General features: G+C 52.8%; 1 protein-coding gene across 2 annotated transcripts in view; it reads right to left on the bottom strand.

Moving 5' to 3' along the window:
• Window positions 1-19,869, bottom strand: part of MYRF (myelin regulatory factor) — a 44,238-nt gene extending 24,369 nt beyond the window's left edge. For both annotated transcript variants that reach the window (XM_009097239.4, XM_050975317.1), the window contains exons 1-3: window positions 19,747-19,869; window positions 2,241-2,328; window positions 1,150-1,476 (exon numbers count right to left, since the gene is read on the bottom strand). In XM_009097239.4, the coding sequence (XP_009095487.1) occupies window positions 1,150-1,476; window positions 2,241-2,328; window positions 19,747-19,792 (461 nt within the window). In that variant the 5' untranslated portion in view covers window positions 19,793-19,869. The remainder of the gene's footprint in view (window positions 1-1,149; window positions 1,477-2,240; window positions 2,329-19,746) is intronic.
• Between the last annotated feature and the right edge of the window lie 2,057 nt (window positions 19,870-21,926).

Here is a 21,926-nt window from a genome sequence, read left to right as displayed (position 1 = left end):
AAGTGGACTCAATTATCCTTATATGTCCCTTCCAGGATATTCCATGATTCTCCACTGGAAAAAGCCTGGTGTAAGGGGGAAGTGTAATTCTGGGATGCCGAGGGAATGTTGCCACCAAAGCCGATCCAGTTCAGCTACACCCAAACGAGGTCTCCACCTCTGACAGCAAGGTGTGATTCTTACTCATGACATCCTGCAGAATTCCAGATGCATCCAGAAGAAAAGGACATAACAAGGCATCACTTCATGCTTTTGATTCCCTCTAAGCTCCAGGTATCCTTCTGGGATCACTGCAAGGGAAAACCCCCTGGTCTGGGAATAAAAGAAAGGCAGATTTTTTTCTTTTAGCTTTCTGGGATGTCTTTCCAAGTTCATCCAAAGGGTAAAAGTCGTTGACTGAGGGTTCCCAAATTTGGGAATCCCCACGTTGTGCTTGCTGGCAACACTAGAGGGCACAAGGCAGAGGGAGAAGAACCATCCTGGCCTCACTGTCCTTACATCCATAATCCATCCCATGGGAGAAGGCTGTCCAGAGTCACCACCACCTAAAGATCCAGGCTGGAGCACAGCACAGCACCCTGGGATGTTACTGATCCGTTTCTTCCATGCTGGGGAGCAGGAACCACATCCTTTCTCCTCTTGGGAATGACTCTCCAGCTGGTCCATCAGCAATCTCAAAACCTGCCCTTCCTCTTTCCCAGAGCTTATTGAACAGGACACATCCAGCTCAGATCCATCTTCTCCTCTGGAGCAGAGCATCCACAACATCGGGCCATGAGAAGAACATCTCCCTGCCCAGTGTAGTGAATTATCCTCTGGAATAGTCATGGCAACATCCCAGAGGCTGAGTTCCATCCCAGAGACTGAATTTTGTCTTGTTCCAGTTTATTCTGTGTCTCTTCCTCCTCAAAAAATGCTCCAATGTTCTCCCACCTGCAGATGTCCAGCAGAGGTATCCAGTACTCTACGATGGCATAGGGGATCGTCCCAAAAAACCTTTTGGGAGGCTCCAGGAGCTCCACTCGCCCAAAACCAAGGACTTACCACAGAGCCACGCTGGCACATGTCACAGCTCCATGGGACCCTCCAGTGCCACCAGCCTGGAGGAGCCTCCATCCCAGCACCCACCCTTATCCCATTCCCACTCACCCAGGTGCGTAGGAGGCCTTGGGCTCTGATTTGATTGGAGGGACCACGCTGTTCAGGCAGTGGCCAGCCAGGAAGCCCTTGGGCACCACCATGCCGTTGTTGTTGTTGCAGTTGAGGTGAGCTCCGTAGGCGGCTCCGCAGGGATTGGCCAGGAGGGGACCATGGCGGATGGGGAGCTGGCTGCCGGCGGGAGGGAGGTGGAGGGCAGGGCTGGGAGAGGGATTGCTCACGCTGCTGATGGAGCTGCTGGGAGGCGCAGGGATGCCGGCGGAGCTGGAGGGCTGGGGGTGTGTGTAGCTGGCGGGAGCAGGGATCTCAGGGAAGCAGCTGAGGGAGAAAATGGGACAACATCAACGCAACAGGTCAGTGGGACTGATGGAAGAGTCGAAAATCCACCCAGGAAGTTCTGAAGTGCCCAGGACAGCAACCTCAAGGAATGTGTAGCCATCAGGATGTGCTCACCATGCTACAGCTTTACAGACCAGCTGTGCCAAAGATCCCCACCCTGCTCCCAGATTCCCTTGGTGCTCTCCGGGTCTACTCTGTCCTCCTTCCCAAAGCTGGGGTACACAGGGAGATCCTTCCCTTCTGCAAACTCATACAGTCCTGGGGATTTAATCTGAGCTCCCAGTGCTCTGATTAAGGAAAAGTGTTTATGGTGCCCTCGTGGGGGATAAAGAGAGGGAAAAAAAAAGACTGGGAAAACTTGAAGGTAAGAAGCCAGGAAGAGACAGGAGAAAGAGCTGGGAATGATAAAGGAGCAAAGAGCAATCCAGGAAGACTCTGGAGAGGCAGAGGTGATTCCTAAATGATTCCTCAAATTTCAGGGCTGGAAACTGCTCAACAGATTTCCAGAGAAATTGTGGCTGCCCCATCCCTGAAAGTGTTCCAGGACAGGCTGGGCAGGGCTTGGAGTAACCTGGAATAGTGAAAGGTGTCCTGCCCATGGCAGGGGTAGAACCAGATGGGCTTCAAGGTCCCTTCTGACCCAAAGGTTCCTTCCCACCCAAACCATTCCAGGATTCTGAGATCTCTCCATTGAAAAATCACAAGGAACAGCATTCCTCCTGCAGAGCAAGGGAAGCACTTACATTTCTGGAGAGTCTTCCTTGCTGATGTACTCTTCCAGGATGCTGGTGTCAATGTTGGACGGTTCCAGAGCTCCATTAATGTCGTGGCCTGGAGGGGAGGGGAAGTGGAAGCATGAGCCAGGAGAAGGACAGGAAAGGGCCTTGGAAACACCATCAGACCCTTACACAGTCAAGGAACTGATCTGAGAATCATGGAATAATGGAATGGGTTGGAAGAGACCTTAAAGATCATCTCATTCCAACCCCCTGCCACGGGCAGGGATGACTCACTAGATCAGCAGATCCCCAGGGACTGCCAGCTGTCCATTCCCACTGCATCCCAGTGTAAAGCCTCATCCCAGGACACAGGGCACATGGGACAAACCAGGGCGGGGACACAGACACATGGTGGGAACCAGATCCTTTCGGTTCCCTTCCAATTCAAGACATTCTATGATTCCCTTTGGACCCTCTGAAGAACACTGGAATTCTCCACCACAACCTGGATCAACTCCAGACCTTCCTCCCTCTCCTCTGCTCCACGGGCAGGCTGTGGATTTCCCTGTCCTTTCTCCAGAGGGCTCCTCCTCCCCTCCCTGTCCTGTTCCAGGGAAGCTGGGCAGGGTTTTGTTGACAGAAAATCCTTCCTTTATCTGTCTCTCCCAAGTGGGAGTCCGGAGGCCGCCAGGGCCGGAGCCAGCCCACGGTGCCGAAGGCACTGCCAAGAAAGTGGAAGAGAAGATCCAACTCCCCCTGCTCCGATAAGGAAGTCAGTGAAAGACCATCCTGAAAGACCCCACGTGAAAGCCCAGGAGAAGCCCCTGCCCGCCTGGATCCCCCAGGTTCCCGGGAAAGGTCACCCACTGATCCGCAAAGGCCAGCCCGGGGGGCTCCAGCACACCCCGGCCAATTGCAGCTCTCCCTCTGCAAATCCCTTTCATACCAAGACAGGCAAATCGGCAGAAATAAATCCAGCTAGGAATTCTGCCAAGCGGACAGGGTGGGTGTGGATACAGGCAACTCTGCCTTAGAAACCTTGGCTGGAGAGGGGGGAAAATCCCGGGAAACCGTTCGTTTTTGGGACATCTCTGTGGCAGAGCCCAGGGACCTGGGAGACAGGGTGAGGGTGTTCCTGCATGTGAACACAGGAGCAGGATGTGAACATCTGGAGCAGGGACACACGATGCTGCTTGCAGGTGAGCACTGAGGTGAGGAGAGGCCAGAGCAGGCAGAGCCTCCAGGATCTCCAGATATGCCAGCACCTCCCGTATGGAATTGCAGATCCCAAGGGAGCACAGGGATGGCTTCTGTCCCTGCATTGTGGCAGCTGCATTCTATCCTGAAGTTCCCGGGATGTGGTAGCTCCACCCTCTTGTCCTTGGAGTTATGGGAGCACACTGATGGCCATCCGTGTGACCCTCGCTCATCCCTAAGGATGTCTGCTATAGCCCACTCCCAACACTTCACCACAAACACCTCTCCCAAGGCACCTCTTCAAGCCCTCACTGTCATCCTGTAACATCCCAGAAACCTCCTGCCAGGGATGAGCACTCCAGGAGGGTGGGAATCCTCCCTGTGCTCCGTTGCCTCCCTCTTAGCCAAAAAACCCCTGGGCTATAAATCACAGCATGCCTGTGGCAAACACCCATCCCAAAGGCCATCAGGAAACTTGTCTTCATCCCAAGTTTCAGCACTGGGATCCACGATCAAAGCAGCAAAAAGAGCACTTGGCCAATTTTTGTGACTCAGCCTGTCCAAGAAAAGTCCAACCCCAGAGGTTTCCCTCACACCTCCATACTCCAGGAGCTCCTCCGTGGTGGAAGAGCAGACCAGGAACCCTCCAGGAAGGATGAGAAGCCCTCTATAGACAGCTGCACTTCCCAATTTTCTGAGGATGGGGAGGCCATGGCACAGGATGCCCAGAGAAGCTGTGGCTGCCCCATCCCTGGAAATGTTCCAGGCCAGGTTGGATGGGACTTGGAGCAACCTGGGCCAGTGGAAGGTGTCCCTGCCCATGGCAAGAGGGTGGTACTGGATGAGCTTCACAGACCTTCCAACTCAAACCATTCCAGGATTCCTTTGCTTCCTTGAAGTCACCTTGGGGAAGGCGAGATAAGCCCAGTGACGCGAGAGGTGCGTCAGGGCTGGGGGGGAGATGTGGCTGCCCACCAGAAATCTAGGACCTTCCTCTGCTCCAGGACAGTGGGATTTGTACAAATCCAGGGATATCAGGGCAGGGACAAGGAATGTCCCACCGCCCAGAGCTTCCATGCAGCCAGGCTCTGACCAAAGCCAGCTTAGGTGATTAATTAAAAGCTAATACTGCTCCATAGTCACGAGATCCCAATGGCAGCGGCATTCCCTCCCCCTCCCAAGTGGGGATTAGTGGGAAGCCACCAAGGAGGGAGGCTCAACACCCACATGGCTCCGCATGGGACAGGCTCCCACATCTCATCCCAGCAAAGAAAGATGGAGGAGCCCAGGGAAGCACATAGCTCATCCATCCCAAACCTGCCAGGTCCCTACGTCCCGTCCTCCTCCTGTCCCTGGCATTGCCACCCTGCTCTCCCACCATGTCACTGCTCCACTTTCCAACCCTTCCCTGGGAAAAGAGCCATGGCAATCCCAAAAAAACCCCAACCTCTGCCTGAAGAACCAGAAGTTAAAACCTTCAGCACCCTCCTCGTGAGCGGAGCCGGGCGGGCTGAGGCCCCCGGACGTGTGAGAATGTCAGGAATCCCAATGTTTGGACTGGTTTTCTCTGCCTTCCCCAAACCTCCAAACATGCTCCACATCCCAACAGAGGTGCTTCCCACCCTGCTGCCCCCTCCCTGCCCCTGCTCCAATCGGCTCGTCCCTCCTGGTGGCACCTTCCCGGCTCCTTGTCCCAGTTTTGGGTTCTCCCAGAGGATGGACACAGGGCCATAGGGCTTGGAAAGAGTTAACAGAGCTTGGCCTCTGTGAACTGTCATATTTACAGGTCTGAGGGATTTAACCCAGAATTTTCCTGGAGTGATAGGCTGAGAAGTTTATGGAATTTCTATTTATAACAGTCCCCCCTCCCTCTTCAATTCCTACTCTGTTGCCTGTCTTCAAATCACCCCTAATCCTGCCTGGGTCACCTGGGGGTGGGGAGGAAGGGAGAGAGCTGGAGAACTTCATCCTGGGATGTGCTAACACGAACCAGATGTGGGAAGCTGGAGATGATGACGAGGTCAGCACTCTGCAGGGGCTGGGGAACATCAGCCAGGGGTGGGGGGACACTGAGGAGGAGGAGGAGAAGGAGCAGGAGAAGAGTCTGTGCCATGCCCAGAGCTTCCCAGTGCCATTGGAGCCACGTACCAGAGAATTTTCGGGGAAAACTGAGGTCTGGAACAGCCTGGGAGGTGATAAAATACCCAAAATGGTGCACAGTGGAATAGGATCAGGAAACCCCAGGAATTTCTAGTTCCATGTGGTCCCTCTCCTAACAGTCCTCCAGCACGTGCTGGAGCAGCAGTGGGACACATGGATGAGCAGGACACACGGCACGAAGCTGCACCAGGAATTACCTGGGATGCCACAGCAGTGCCGATGCTTGGCGAGGCAGAGAGCTCCGGCACTCCCTGGGCTCATCCCTGTGTCCGTGCACAAGGGCTCGGTTGTGCAATCCTCGGGCCAGGCTGCAGCATCGGCACATTCCCGGGGCCCCGCGCGCTCCTCACCCCCTTCTCCCTCCTGCCGTGTTTATCCTTCAGCCCCGGAGGATTGGCTGCTGGCCTGGCCGCGAGCACCAGGAATCCGGCCCGTGGCAAACAAACCAAACACCGCCTAAGCCCGGGCAGCCGCAGGGCCAGTGCTTGGCTTCCGAGCTTCTTCCCATCCTGGACGGCTCTGTCTCGCAGGGAGGAGCTGCTCCAGCTGGGAATAGCATCCCTCCTGTGCCTGCCACCTCAGCGAATCCAGAGACTTGGGATGCACACCTGGACAAAGCTGCTTCCATAAGGAACAGCAGGATGATGTCCCTATTGCCCCACGTGCCCAACCCTGGGCTGATTCCATCCCTTCTGGTGACCTGGAGGAGCCCCTGGCTCCCCCTGGATCCCAGGCCAGCATTCCTGCTTAATTAATGCTCTTTATTACCTGACTGGGATGATAACCAGCCCCCAAACGGGGCTTCTGTAACCGGAGCAGGACACGGAGCCAGCGCTCCCACAGCTCCCCAAAGACCACCCCAGAGCCAAGTCCTGGCTGTCCAAGGCATTTCCAGGGGATCCCAGGCCTTTTCTCTGATCCACAGCCCCTCCTCATCCCATTACTATCATCCTTTGCTCCCCCCAGGAATATCATCCTGGAGCAGTTTCCTTCGGATTAGCACACCTCTGGTCCCTACACATCCCAACCCAGCCCATGTCTGTTCCCATCACAAAAAGTGGGACTGTCCCAGGCAATGCTGAGGTTCATCCACCTCCTGTGTCCCATACTGGGGACATTCCCCAGCCAGCCCATTCCCAAGGACAGCCCTGTCCTTCCAAACCAAGGGGCAGCTCATGCATCCCCTGCTCATGCCCGAACAAAAAACACAAGGTCCAGATTCCAACTAATTCCACACCAAAAACACAGCCAAGGATGAGCTCTGGGATCTGTGGGATAAGATCCCAAGGAAAACACCAAACTGAGGGGTAAGAATGTGGGGGTTCATGAGAATTCAGCTGTCATGGAATTAAAATGAACTCATTAACAGAGCTATGGATATGGGCTTGGAACAGACGCATCCCACCAAACCTTCTACATGGAGGGGGCCAAGATTGTTCCCAGTACGTGACCTCTCCTTCCTTGGTGAGCTCCCAGCCAATATCCCAAATTCAACCCCTCTGCATTCCTAGACAAACTATCCCATGCCAGACAGGGCAGGGTGCAGGGAAAGCAGTGATCAGGGATAGGGATAGTGGGATTTAGCCAAAGCCCCATACTGAGGGAGAAAAGAGATTTACAGGGTGTCCAGGAAGACTCAGGAGCAACAACCTGGGTAACAGTGAGCCAGCTCCAGAGGCAAAACACTTGGAATAATGAACTGGCCTGGTGGGAAGTACAACCAAACCCATGGCAGGGGGTTGGAATTGGATGATCTTTAAGGTGCTTTCCAACCCAAACCATTCCAGGATTCCCCAAATACCCAGCGTCCAGAGGCAGCAGCATCTCCCTGTTCCCTGGAAAGCTCCCTCTGCTCCTACATAACCCCACAACTCCTTAGCTTACATCCACAGATTAATATACTTGGAAAAAGCACCTTTGGATGACAAGGTGGACAAGGCCCTGGGAAACACCCCAAACTCAGGGATAAGGAATTAACAGCCTCCATTCCCTATTCCCAAGAAGACAAAGTGTTGGCAGGACACATCCCAAGTCACGGAAGTGTGAGGAGCCAGAGGAAATGATCCTGCTGTGCCATGGCAGGCCATGAGCATCTTCCTTGGGAAACTGCAGGATGAAGAGGCATAAAGGATGATCCTCCCTCCCAAACTTCCCTGAGTCCTCCCTCTAAGCACCTTCTCTCCTCCAACCCTCCTGGAATTTCCCCTCATCTCCCCTCACCAAAGCTGCTCTCCCTCCTGCATCCCTTTCTCCTGGCAGCTCCCCACCCTTGTCCTGGCCTTTCCCCCGCCCTTGCCAGCTGTGAACCTTGGCATGGATGGAGCCATTGTCCTGGGAGAACGGGGGCCGAGGAGGAGGAGGGGAAGGTGTGAGGAGGGACACAGAGGCGCGTTTGTCCCTGTCCCCGTGGCCGTCAATGCCGCGCTTGTCCATTCATGCTCTCCGAGGGCAGGAACAGCGGATCCATTTGGGAGGCTCCAAGGTGCCTGCCCAGGGGGGCACATTGCCCTGTTTGTTTGGAGACAACGCCTTTATCTCCCTTCCCGGGATGAGGGTGTTGGAGCAGGGACAACAGGACCGGAGGAGGCCACTTCATCTGGCGGCTCCCACTGCACGAGGCAGGGGCCTCATCCTTGGGGACAACAGGGATAGGGAAAAGCTCCTGAGGATCCCTTCTGCTGAGGTGCCTCACCTGACCTCGTTTTATCCAGACTGCAGCTTTGGGGGGATAGGAGGGACATTTTCCATAGGATAATGTGATGTGGATGAGCTCCTAGACACTGCTGTGGTGGTCAAGGTCCGTATCCATATCCCACACCATTCCCTCAGAGAGAATTATTGCCAGAATGGATAAAAAATTAATAATATAATTAGCAGCTACATATGAGTACCAAGAAGAGACTTGATCCAGCTTCCCAGAGCTTTCCCATGCTTGGCAATGACCCGGAGAGGGAACACTCAGGGAACCACAAGTAGTTGATCAAGCTGATGGCAGATCCTGAGCTGTGATCCTGCAGCTCTCCTAGTTCCAAGCAAAGAACTCAGGGATGCAGTCCCTGGACACTGACCTCGCTGCAGGGCAACACTGTGACTCTGGAAAGGCTCTTAGGGAATCTGGAGAGCCAGGATGAGCCATGATCAGCTCAACTCTAAAGCATCCACACTACACACAGAGGGAACTTGGGATAACTCAGGATTTGGAGAGGTGCTGCCTCTCCTGGAAACCCCTCCAGCACAAAACAATCCTTAGGGAGGGAGATTAAGAATAGAACAGCACCAGGATACAGGAGCAGAGGCAGCCAAGTATCACCAGGAACACCGTGTCCAGCTCGAACACATCATTCCCTCCCTTCCAACTGGGAGGCACCAAGGTCTGTCCAGGCTGGACAATCTCCAGAGGAGACTGGGAAGAAAAAGCAGAGCCACTTATCTAGATGGGACTTTTTCCAGGGCTTGGGAAGGGCCATCCCAAGTTTTGTGCAACCACCACGGACCTTTCACAAGGAGGAGCGTTGGGTCACCAGGGTTTTCCTGCTGCTCACAGATCTGGGACATTTGCTCTGGAGCTGTCTCCCAAGATATCCATCACAAGGGGCGTCAAAAGCTCCCGCAGCCACGTGGCACAAAGCTCCCAAGGAGAATCCCACTTTTCCCTGGATCTAACATGACCAATAGAGGTGGGACAGGTCCAGGGCTGTCATTTCTGTCTCCATGATCCCACGGTATGGGGTGGAATTGGATGGTCTTTAAGGTCCCTCCCAAACCAAACCATTCCAGGATTCTATGCAATTGAACTCACGATTGAAACCCCAAAATTCCCTAGGGATTACTGCCATGCTGGCTATTCCCACATTCACTTTTCACAGGGAACTGAGGTTTCTTTTTTTTTTTTTTAAAAACACCCTTGTTTGCCTTTTCTGACCAACTCTGAGCCATCCTGGAACATATTTCCTGCTCCAGGGATTTAGCAAACACTTCCCAGACAATACGGCCGAGATACCAAACATGCTGCTTGGATCCCGTCCATCCCACGAGCTCCCTGGGTGTTCCTGGGATCACTTCAAAGCACTGGGCTGGCTGGAGAGCCCCAAATCCAGAGGGAAAGCTCCTGGCACAATACCTGAGCATGTGCCATGGGGAGGAGAGGATCAGGAGGTCCCTTGGGAATGGGTGGGAATGAGTCGTGTCCAAATTAAATACCAGGCACAAGGATTTTCCTAGCAGAGACCCCCAGGAAGGGATGGGGGTCAAAAACATTCCAGGGGGACCTTCTTGGTCTCCACAACTCCCTGAGAGGAGCAAGGTGGGGGTCAGGCTCTGCTCCCAAGGAATGTGGGACAGGACAAAATGAAATGGCTACAAATGGCACCAGGGGAGGTTTAGGTTGGAGATTAGGGAAAATTCTTTTGTGGAAAGGTTTGTAAGGCATTGGAACATGCTCCAGTGGTGGAGCCTCCATCCCTGGAGGGATTTAAGATCTTGTGGACATGGCACTTGGGGACACAGGATAGTGGCGGCCTTGGTAGTGCAACACCAGGGCAATGGTTGGACTGGATGATCCCAGGAGGCTTTTCCAACCTAAATGACTCCACGATTCCATGATCTCTGCTCACATGGGGTGCAAGAAACTCCCAAGATTCCAGGCCTCTTGTTTCTGTTCAATCATCTCTGCAAGGGATTATACGGATACAAGAAAGGAAGAGGTGGGAAAGCCCTTTTCTCCTGGCAAAACCAGGATGGTGACCTCAATCTCATGGATAAACTCCCTGTGGCAGTGGGGAAAAACCTTCAGAGCTAATCCCTGCTGCAACACAACTGGCACTGAGGGAAAAACACCTTAACAACATGAGAATGGGGTATGGTTCAACTCTGTGATCCTGCAGGGTTTTCCAACTTAAACTTGACTCTTTACAGGTTGGAAATCCTGTAAAAATCCCTCTCAGTGATCATTCCTGACCTGTTGCATCCACAGATACCCACTGGATGTCCAGAGCCACACTATGTACCAGGAAGTAGGAAAGGTCCCTACCTTGACATTCCACAGCCCATCCTGTTGGACTGGGGTTCTTTTTTCCAAGAACACCAGCACAACTTCCAGCATCCAAACTCCTCATCCTGGGCTGTGAAAGCTGTTCCCAGCCTGCAGGTCCCTACAGAGCTGTTCCCTGTATCCCTCTGGCTCCTCAATGCCGTGAGGTGAGTTCTGGAATATCATTTATCACCCAGCATGTGTTGGGCTGGAAGGGACCTTAAGGATCATGCAGTGCCACCTTTTCCATGGACAGGGACACCTCCCACTAGTCCAGGTTACTCCAAGCCCTGTCCAGTCCAGGCTTGGCCTTCCCTACAGATCAACCTCTCCATTCCAATACCCCTTCCCAAAAACTGAATGAAAACAAGACAGAACGGAGAGGACATGGACAGGCAGGATTTACCCCTGCCCAGAACTCCTCAGATTTTGGGATAGATGGGATCTCATCTGGGAAAACCCCATGTCTGCTCAGGAGAGGAGCACTGACCACATTATCAGCAAGCAGCCAACTGTAAAAAGGTTTGATGACCCTTATTAAGCTCTGTTTTCCAAGTTTTCCTTTACTTAAGCAGGTGTTTCATTCCCAATAAAGTCAAAGCATCCTTTTTAATGCTTCCATGAATCAATGTCCATAAACCCTGGCTAGTCATAACACAAGAGATAAGCCAAGATCCAGCAGGCTGATAAGATGTTTGCTTTCCTGTTTATGTGGATTTTGAGCAATCAGCATTCAGGATTAAAAGTCATAAATTATGTGGATGCCCCAAGCCCTGGAAGTGTTCAAGGCCAGGTTGGATGGGGCTTGGAGCAACCTGGGATAGTGGAAGGTGTCACTGCCCATGAAACAAGATGGGATTTAAGGTCCCTTCCAACCTAAACCATTCCAGGATTCTATAAATCAACGAATGCAACCTCCAGTTCTTTGGATATCACACCTGAGTTTTCCAAAAATCCTGTTCCATGCCCAACTCACAACCTCTGCACTGTCTCCTCCCCACCAAACTACTTGGGTAGGAAAACCAGAACAATTCGCTACTCCATAGCAAAGCTGGGGTGATACCAAAGACTCCATGGAAAAACAAAAAAAAAAAAAACAAAAAAAACCAGGGAAAATCAAATCAACCCCAGCAAAAATCCCTTTAATGCCTGGTTTTTACATCCAGGCTGGATCCAAGCACTCTGAGGCTGTTTAAAATTCTAGCCTTGGCTTTTCCAACCAGCTCTCTTCCCCACTGTCCCAAAACCCAGGGAAATACACAAGTGTTCGCACTTGGGAACATTCGTGGACAGGGAATTCCACAAGAATTCTGTCCACTCCATTTGCAGCCACTCTTCCCACCTTTCCCTCTCCCTGTTTGGAGTAACTGCCCCAAAGCAGCCAAAGTTCAGTGAGATAAGTGGTGGACCCTGAGTGTCACATTACATTTTCCCTTGGGAAGGAGGCCTTTCCTTCAAATGCACCTTGAACGTGCCCCAGGTGCCGCTGGAAGCCGGCCTGGAGTGTGGGATCCTGGGCTGGCCACATCATCCACCACCACCAGATCAGGGAGAAGATGCCATGGATGGGGGTGGAATTGGATGATCTTTAATGCCCCTTCCAATCCAAAGCATTCCATGATTACATGTCCTGCTGTGCAGGAAGTACGGGGAGAAGGAAGGTCTGTTGGATAAGCAAGCTCATGCCAAGTATGGCAGTCAGTTGGGATAAAAGGATATATCCATGAAAATAAAAGTGAGAGCCACAGGACAGCCAAGTGTGCTATCCAATCATAGAATCCTGGAGTAGTCTGGGTTGGATGGGACCTTAAAGCTCATCCAAGTTCCATTCCCTGCCATGGGCAGGGACACCTTGCACTAGCCCAGGCTGCTCCAAGCCTTGTGCAACCTTGGCCTTGGACACTTCCAGGGATCAATCCACCCTTCACTTCTCAGACTTCCCATTTACCCTCACAGCAGCAGGACACCTCCCTGGCTCTCTGCCACTGTCTTGTCCCTGTCTGTCCATCCCTAGTCCTGCATCACTCTGAAATGCCCCATGCTGATGGTTATCCCTCCTGAATGATGCTGGAGCATGGGATGGGCACCCAGAACGCACCGCCTTGGCCCCGAAAGCCACGAGACTGTTCCTGTTTGTGTCTCCAGCCACAACTGCTCCCTTGTCCTCTGGCACGGCACATGCTGGTTAATCATTCCTCAGGCACATTCAGTGTCCCGGGATTCTTATCAGAGAGTGCAAAGTCCAATCAGCAACACCACTGGGAAGAGGCAGGAGGGTTCCCCCGGCAAGGGCGGCAAAGCTGTGCCCGAGCAACGCCATCCTCAGGCTGGGATACATGAGAGGGATCCAAGGCATCAGCTGGGAAGTGCCCATGGGTTCACCTGCACCTTCCCAAGACAGCTCCCAGCTCCAGATCATGGAGTCCTGGAGTGGCTTGAGCTGGAAGCAACTGTAAGGATCTGCCACTCTCTGCCACGGGCACGGACACCTTCCACTACCTCAGGTTGCTCCAAGCCCCATCCAACCTGGCCTTGGACACTTCCAGGGATGGGGCAGCCACAGCTCCTCTGGGCAACCTGCTCCACCACCCTTACCACCAGATCACTCCACCCGTTCCCACCAGGAGGAATCCATAAGGCCCTTATCCAGAAGAAGGAAAGCAGAGCAGGATCCCATCTCTCTTCCTTGAAATAACCATGCCCAGGAGCCATTTAATTCCCTCTTTCTAGCAGCTGGGATGACTCTGTCCTGGAAGGGTTCCCCCTGATAAGGGTGAGGAAGCAAGAGGGAAACCTGTCTGTCTGGCATCCCACGGCTCCTCCTTGACCGGGATTCCTTTCCCATCTCCCTGCAAGCAGCAGCCCTTCCACACCCCATCCCACGCACGGGCTCAGCCAGATCTCTGTGTCACCGTTTCCATGCTGGTCACACCTCCAGCATGACTCCTTCTAACCCGCCCCAACTGCCACCTCTTCCTGAAGTTTCTCCCTCTCCGTGCCTGGGCATTGCTCCCAGGGCACCAGCCTATGGAAGGGGCATTACCCAGATCACGGGCAAAGTTCCTCCTCGTGGAGCCTCGTGCTGACACCACCTTTCCTAATCCCAGCCTGGCCTTTATCAGGCTTTATGGATCCACCCTCTCATGAACTGCTCTCTGGCCTTACTTCACCTGGACGTCTCTTGCCCTTTTCCCAGGATTAAGGAGTTTTGGGGTCCAGGATAAAAGAGTTTTGGGAAAATGGGAGGGAGAAACACCAGCAAAACCATCACAAGACCGTGCCAGAAGTGGTGATGTTTGGCACCAGCCTTTCCCTGAGGAGTGGACAAGGATGAGTCCTTTGGCTGAAGAAACTCCAGGAATCTCCTATTGGGATGGACATGGCAGCTTTCCCCCAGTGACCAGGAATGCCACTTGGGTGTGGTGATGAGCTCAAGGGAATGTTTTTCTCTCTTCCCTGCTCTGCTCAGGCCCTGGGATTGAGCTGGACTCAGCAGCATCCTCAAGTCACCTGCTCCTGTTGAGTGCTGACCAAGCAGGGCGGGCAGAGAAGCTTCACATAGAGGGAAGAGAGAGGAGAACCAGGGAACAATCCCATTGGGAAGAGAGATGGAGAGGCAGAGGGGAAAGCAAGGCAAGCCACGGAAGGGCCAGGGGGTCTGTGCCGTTACCTGCTCGGATCCAGCGCATCCTGAGCATGGTGAGAGCCGATGTCAAGCTCCCGCTGTATCCCTGCTCTCTCCCTGGGTCATTATTCCCTGAGCTCAGCTCCTCCAGCTCCCAGGGCTGCTGCTGCCTGCTGGTTTTTCTATTCCCTCCGGGAAGAGTGGGAGGGCCGGGGAGGCTGCCGGGCGGCTGCTGCTCCGCACTGGGATTTGGGACTGCGAGGGGATTACCCGCAGGGACGGTCATGTGTTTGTGCTGTACCAGCTGCCCCGCGCCCATTCCGGCACGGGCTGACTCCCGGCTCCCAAAGAACTCCGGGCAAAGCCTCTTACCTTCCACGGCGCCAGCCAGGCCCCGCAGCGACTGTCACCTGCACCGCCACCTCATCCCAAGCTGCTCCTCCCGCAGCCAGGAGCCCCCCCCGTCTGGGATCACGCTGGGCTTTTCCAAGGTGTTCTCCCCCTACCACAGCAGCTCCGTGTGGGAAAAGCTCTCTCCAGCATCAAGCCTTGGGAATGGATTTGGGGGCAGGCAGAGGGTGACGAGTGAGCAGGAAGCCCCAGAAGAGCCAATTTTTTAAGGCATTCCATGAAAAGGGATGTTCTGATCTGTGTAGTTGCATTTCTATGTCAAGCCCAGGAAACTAAAACATGGGACACCAGGACAGATCCCCCAGGTTCCACTGGCCTCCTGCCCTTTCTGCTCCCAGTTTTCAGCCTCAAGACATCCCAAAGCAACAGGAAGACTTGGAAGCAGTCTCTAGATTCTCATGGATGTGCTGGTTTACACCAGCAGGAGTCTGACCAGTGAATTCCTCCTCCACTCATTCCCACCAACACCACCAAATCCCCCTTACGGCCCAGCAGGAGGACAGAGGGCAATCCCAGTTGTCCTGGGGTCACCTCACTGCCTCAGCTCCAGTAATCTCTATTCCTTCATCCAAGGAAACGGGGAAATGTTCCAGACCTCTTCCTGCAGGGTGTCACTTTCTTCTCACAGGCTCCATAATCAAAATCACCAGGAGTGTCACCAACATCAGGAACACGGGAACAAGTTGTTCAGAGAAGTTGTGGATGACAGAGGGAGGGTTTAGATGGGATATTGGGAAGAAATCCTTCCCTGGGAAGATGGTGAGGCCCTGGAATGGATTTCCCAGAGCAGCTATGGCTGCCCTATCCCTGGAGTGTCCAAGACCAGGTTGGCTGGGGCTTGGAGCAACCTGGAATTGTGGAAGGTGTCCCTGCCCATGTGGGACTGGATGATCCTTAAGGTCCCTTCCCAACCAAACCATTCCAGGATTCCACCACACATATCCAAACATTCCCATAGGCAAAACCATCCACTCCTGGTCACTCTAAGGTCAGGGATTCCTGTGCACACACAGCCCAGCACCCTCTGCACGGACACACGGCTGCTCCACAGGCAATATTCCCAGTGTTCCAGTCACTTGTGCTCCATGAATACCTGTGGAGCTGTTGGATAACTTCATGGAAACCTTCCCCTTCTGCTGAACCAATTCGTCTTTCCCAGCTCCACCTCAGCCCCAAACCTGCTCAACTTCCAGCGCTTGCTCTCCTTTCTCTGCTCCTTTCCCGAATTCCCGTTTCCCAGCCCCCGCCAGCCCTGCTCCAAACATCTTTCCCGCTGTACATTCTTCCCTGAGCCCTTATCTCATAAATTAGCCGGGAGAGGGATCCCAAATAGCTGAGCTGTGGCGTAAGCGTTTCCCTGAGGCAGGGGCGGGCGGGAGCAAGGGAAAGGTTGGGAGCAGGATGCCAGCCAAGGGTCAGACGCTGTCAACTCCCTCCTTCTCCTTTGAATCCAAACACAAACGCTTCAGGAACACTCCCAAACCCATGGAAATCTCCTTTCCCTCCCCTGCCAGAACCTCCCAGCATCCCACGCTCGCTGCTCCAGGATTTTTGCCTCAGCTCTCCTCAGCAGGATGGTCCTGGGCACCTCCAAACACATGGATCAGCCATGCAAACACAAACCACGGATTTGGGAAGATTCCTGAGTGGGAAGGGATGATCCATCAGGATCATCCAAATCCAACTCCTGGCCCTGCATAGGACAACCTCAAAAATTCCACCATGTGCCTGAGGACAACAACAATCTTCCCAACACAGGAGAAGCCCAGCTTGAGGACACTCAATATGGAAAGCCAGGATTGCATTCCCATCACCTTCATCCCAGGAAAGTGTGAAGTTATTCCCAATGCATCTTTTCCCTCAGAAACTTTTCCCTAGCCTATCCCAAATACCAGAGGAAAGCCTGGGATCCTTTCCATCACTTTTCTGCTTCTTCATCCTCACATGCCTTAGGTCTCACCATCAAAGAGCAGACAGCCACATTCCAGGGAAATAAAGATATCTGGGGAAACACAGATATCCATGGAAGTAAATCCAGGAAAACAAGGATATCTAGGGACACAGGATACCCAGGAAAACAAAGGGTACCCAGGAAAACAAAACATCCATGGAAATAAATAGATCCAGGAAAACAAGGATACCTAGGAAACAAAAATACACAAGGAAATAAGGATATCCAGGAAAACAAGGATACCCAGGGAAACAAAGGACACCCAGGAAAACAAAGGACACCCAGGAAAACAAGAATAGCCAAGGAAATAAGGAAATCCTGCCTGAGTAAACACCAAAGAAAACTTAGGAAAATCCAGGTCCATCTCTCAGGGATGAGAAAACCGGGGGCACCAACCAGACCTCAGATTTTGGGAACATTTGCTTCCCAAAACAAGCCTGGCTCTGCAGATGGGACCAGCCAAATTCCAGGATTTGGAATGACCACAGGCACCAGTTCTTCCCCAGCTCCACCAGCACAGCCCCCACACCCAAACGTCTCCATGAGGAGCCCGGTTAATCCTTGTCTGACACTGGGAAATACCAAGGGCTCAGCGATTTTGCCTAAATTTTCTGGGATTGCTTACAGCAGGCTCAGATCCTGGGAAAATCAGAGTCAAGCAGAGGAATGAGAATTCCCAAGTTATTCCAGGCTTCTCAGCCTGCAGGAAGAAATCTCTTCAGGGGTGGGATCATTCGTAAGAAGAAGAAAATATTTCACTCCAAGCGAAAAATAGGTTGGAAAATTATTTCCTGATGATGGGAATTCAGTGATAAATTTTAAAGGAGTGATGGGATAATTAATTTATTCCTGTAAATTAATAAATTCTAACAGATCTATTGTTTACCACCTCCAAAAACCATTAATTCCTCAGGAGGGCCAGATTCCAGAGTAAATCTAACTCCGTGCCATGATTTAAGGCCCTGACCTTCACTCCCAAAAAACCAGAGGATCAGTTTGGCTTCAGAATTCCTCGGAGCACAACAATTAAACCTGGCACAAGAGGGAAAAACTGAGCAGCAATTCCTGGTGGCAAAACTTTCTTCTCTTCCCTTCTCCCCCTCCAGCTCTGTGTCAGAACAGATGCTCTGGAATAACAGCGGGAAAGGGATCGAGCTGCCCAAACAAAGTCGTGCTCCATGGAATATTTGGTTCAGAGACGTTTTAAGAAGGATTTTATAGCTGAGGGTGAGAAATATCCTTCAGGCACAGTTTCCTTGATCCTGGATTTTTACAGGGATGGGATGGTTTTGATTCAAAAGAAAAAGAAAGAAGGAGAAAGAGATTAAAAAAGGGAAAAATGAAGAGGAAAAAGGGAGAAAGGAGGAGAAAAAAGGGGGAGAAAAGAAAGAAAAAAGAAAGGAGGAAAAGAGAGAAGAAGAATCCCAGGATGGCTGAGGTTGTCAGGGATCTCTTGGAGTCACCTTGCTCAAGCAGGATCACCCCCAGCACCCGGAAAGAACAGGAAAACAGTAAAAGAAAGAAAGCTCCCCATTATAATAAAGATGCTCTGGGGAGAGGGAGAAATTCCATGTCTCCAGCTGAAGAGACAGAGAGCTGGTCCATAAATAACATCGGGATGCTGAGCCAGAGCTCTGCAGGACTCCCAGGAGGTGCTCAGCACCCCCAGGATGGGAAGTGGAAGAGGAGGATTTAGGAGCTTGGCCCAAGTGAAATCCTAAAACCAAAGGAAACCCCAGAAGGCTGCGGGGAACATTGGCTGGGAGCGGCCGATAAGAGCCCTCGTGGTGAGGCTTCCCATCCTTGCTAATCCTGGAACTCCTGGGAATCTGGGATCATGGCTGGAACAAACAGGGGGTGCTTTTTCCTTTGAAGAAGAGATGCCTTACTGAGAGGTCACATGGATGCCAGGAGAGGGGGAAGCAAGGAGGAAGCAGCTTGAGCTTCCACTCGCTCCCAAGAGCATCTCCGGTTCCCACTTTCCAGGATAAATCCTTCTCCCAGCCAAAGAATGCACAGGGACACCACCGTCCTGCCCCAGCTGCCTCTGGGGGCTCACTGCACAATCCCACTGCTCCAAAGGGGATCCCAGCTCCAGAGCTGACCCAGGGATTGGGATCCACCCCAGGACCTGTTGGGGCAACGGAGCCTCGCCAGGATGGGCACATTATTTCCTCAAGCAGCACTTCCATGTGCCAGGGGCTCATCCCAAAGGACACAGCCCGGGGCCAGTGACCCACTGGAAAACAGGGGAGGGAAACAAAGCGACAAGGGGGAAAGAGAAGGAATCAGCCACTCCACAAGGAAGAGCAGAGCGTGCCAAGAAGGCCAGAGCAGGGTCGGGAACACGGAGCCGAGGCAGGAACAACAATGGGATCAGCTCCCAGTGCATCCCAGTCCAGCCATGAGCAACCACATTTCATCCAACAGAGGCCAGGTTCTCTTCCCGACCACTTTTCCACCCTGTTGGGAAGGAGAGTGATCCACAGTCATGCGGCATCCGCAAGGATCCAGGCTCTGGAAAAGATCTGGGATCCTTAGGCCAGAGCCACTGCCATGAGCCTGCCCCAAGGATGGTAAGGGACATTCCAAGGTCCTTGTTGGGGTGGCAGTGGGAATCTAAGGCACGGCATAACACAATTCCCAGGATATCCAGCTTAGCACCCACGGTGTGCACTGGAGGATGCACAACTGCCCCTGGATCGGGATCTGTGCCATTCCAGAGCTGGCTAGGATGGTATGGAGCCAGGCTGGGATTGTTTAGCCTGGAGAAGGGAAAGCTCCAGGGAGACCTCGGAGCCCCTTCCAGTGCCTAAAGGGACTCCAGGAGAGCTGGAGAGGGACTTTGACAGAGGGCCTGGAGTGACAGGACAAGGGGGAATGGCTTCCCACTGCCAGAGAAGAGGGCTAGACGAGATGTTTGGAAGGAATTCCTCCCTGTGCGGGGCTGAGGCCCCGGAATGGGGAATGGGTTTCCCAGCGAAGCTGTGGCTGCCCCATCCCTGGAAGTGTCCAAGGCCAGGCTGGCCGGGGCTGGGAGCAGCCTGGGCTAGCGGGAGGCGTCCGTGCCCAGGGCACTGGGGTGGCACTGGACGAACTCGAAGCTCCCTTCCCAGCCAGCCCATTCCAGGGCCGATCTCGGCGCTGCCCCCGTTACCTTCAAAGAAGCGCTGCAGAGCCTCCGTCTCGTCCACCACCTCCATGGCTGGGCCATGCACGGGCCGGCCCCGGCTCAGTCCGTGCGGCTGCAGGGGGGCATCGCCCCGGCCCGGGGGGCCCCGCCGCGACCCCCGAGCGCCGTGCGAGCGCCGAGCCCCGCTCTCAGCGCCGGGCTCCCGCTGCCCGTGCCCAGCGCGGCCGCCCGATGCCCATCGGCGTCCGCCGAGCGCTGCCCCGGACTCGGGCTGCCGCGGCCGCTCCTCCCTCCTGCTTCCCTCCCTCTTTCCCTCTGTGCCTGCCCTTCCCCGCCCGCTGCTCCTCCTCCGCCCGGCACCGCGCTCGGGGCACCCCCGCCAAGGGGCTGCGGAGACGCCGCCGAGTCGCGGGGTTGCCGAAAGTCACCTAAAAACACTCGCCAGGCGCCGGGAGGAACCTCCGAGCTAAAAAAATCCGCTCAGGAAGCGCTTAGAAGCGGCCACGAGCCGCCAAAAACCAGCCCCAAGTCACAAGCCACTAAAGCCCGCAAAAGCAGCCATCAAAACCCAGCCACTAAAGCCCCCAAAAACTGCCTACTAAAGCCCCCCCAAAACTGCCTACTAAAGCCCCCCAAAACCAGCCACTAAAGCCCCCCAAAACTGCCTACTAAAGCCCCCCAAAACCAGCCACTAAAGCCCCCCAAAACTGCCTACTAAAGCCCCCAAAACCTGGCTACTAAAGCCCTGAAAACCAGCCACTAAAGCCCCCAAAACCAGCCACTAAAGCCCTCAAAAACCAGCCACTAAAGCCCCCAAAACCTGGCTACTAAACATCAAAACTCTGTGCAGAAAGCACCAAAAAAAAAAAAAGAGCCAAAAATCAACAGAAAGCAAAAAAAAAAAAAAAAAAAAACAAAAAAAAACAAAAAAAAAAAAAAAAAAAAACCAAAAAAACCCAAACAAACAAAAAAAACCAAAAACAAAACAAAAAACCCAAAAACCCAGGCACAAACTACCAAAATTTGTCCCCCAAACTGCAAAAACACTAAAATGCACAAAGCACTAAAATGTGCCTACACGGCACCAAAACCCCTCACAAATCACCAGACTCCCCTCACAAAACACCAAAATCTTTGACAAAGCCAAGCCACAAGACGCCAAAAAATCAGCCAAAAGCTGCCAAAATCCAGGCACAAACCACTGGAAAAAAGCATTGACAAAGCACCAAAATCTAGCCATAAAGCACTAAGAAAAAAAAGACCCCCAAGCCACCAAAATTCCAGCCACAAACTACCAAAATCTGTCCATAAACCACAAAAAAATCCAGCCACAAAGAACCAAAATCTGTTCACAGAGCACAAAAACCACTCACAAAGCGTTTTGATGTTTAGTAGCCACTCACCAAACTCCCCTCACAAAACACCAAAATCTGCCACAAAGTCACAAGGCACCAAAAAATGACAGACACAAGCCACCAAAATACAGCCAGAAATCACTGAATAACACCCTCAAAGCACCAAAATCTGTCCCCAAAGCACCCAAATCTGTCCCCAAAGTCATAAGGCGCCAAAAAAGAGCCACAAACCACCTAAAATCCAGCCACAAATGACCAAAATCTATCCAGAAACTACGAAAACCCAGCCACAAAACACTGAACTTGCCACAAATTACAAAAAATGCAGCCACAAACCAGCAAACTTGTTCATAAAACCAGCCCTGAAGCACAAAATCCAACCACAAACCACCAAAATCCTCCCAGAAATTCCAAAACCAGCCACAAATTACTGGAATCCTGTTTTTTAAAAAGGCACAAATTACAAAACCAGGAAATCCCCAAAATCCAGCCTCACATTCCAGCCACAGACCACAAAACCCACTGCAAATCACCAAAATCCAGCTGCAGATCACCCTAAAACAGCCCTAAGTCATCAAAATCCAACGTCAAATCACCAAAATCCAGCCCCAAATCACCCTAAAACAGCCCCAAATCATCAAAATCCAACGTCAAATCACCAAAATCCAGCCCCAAATCACCCTAAACACCAAATCCAGCCCTAAGTCATCAAAATCCAGTCATAAATCAGACTAAACCAGCCCTAAATCATTAAAATCCAGCCCTAAATCATTAAAATCCAGCTACAAACCACCAAAATACAGTCACAAATCCAGCCCTAAATCACTAAAATCCAGCCCTAAATCCACC

Source organism: Serinus canaria, chromosome 5 (genome assembly GCF_022539315.1).
Source record: "Serinus canaria isolate serCan28SL12 chromosome 5, serCan2020, whole genome shotgun sequence".
In the NCBI taxonomy this organism is placed as follows: Eukaryota; Metazoa; Chordata; class Aves; order Passeriformes; family Fringillidae; genus Serinus; species Serinus canaria.
This window is presented reverse-complemented; position numbering and strand designations above follow the sequence as displayed.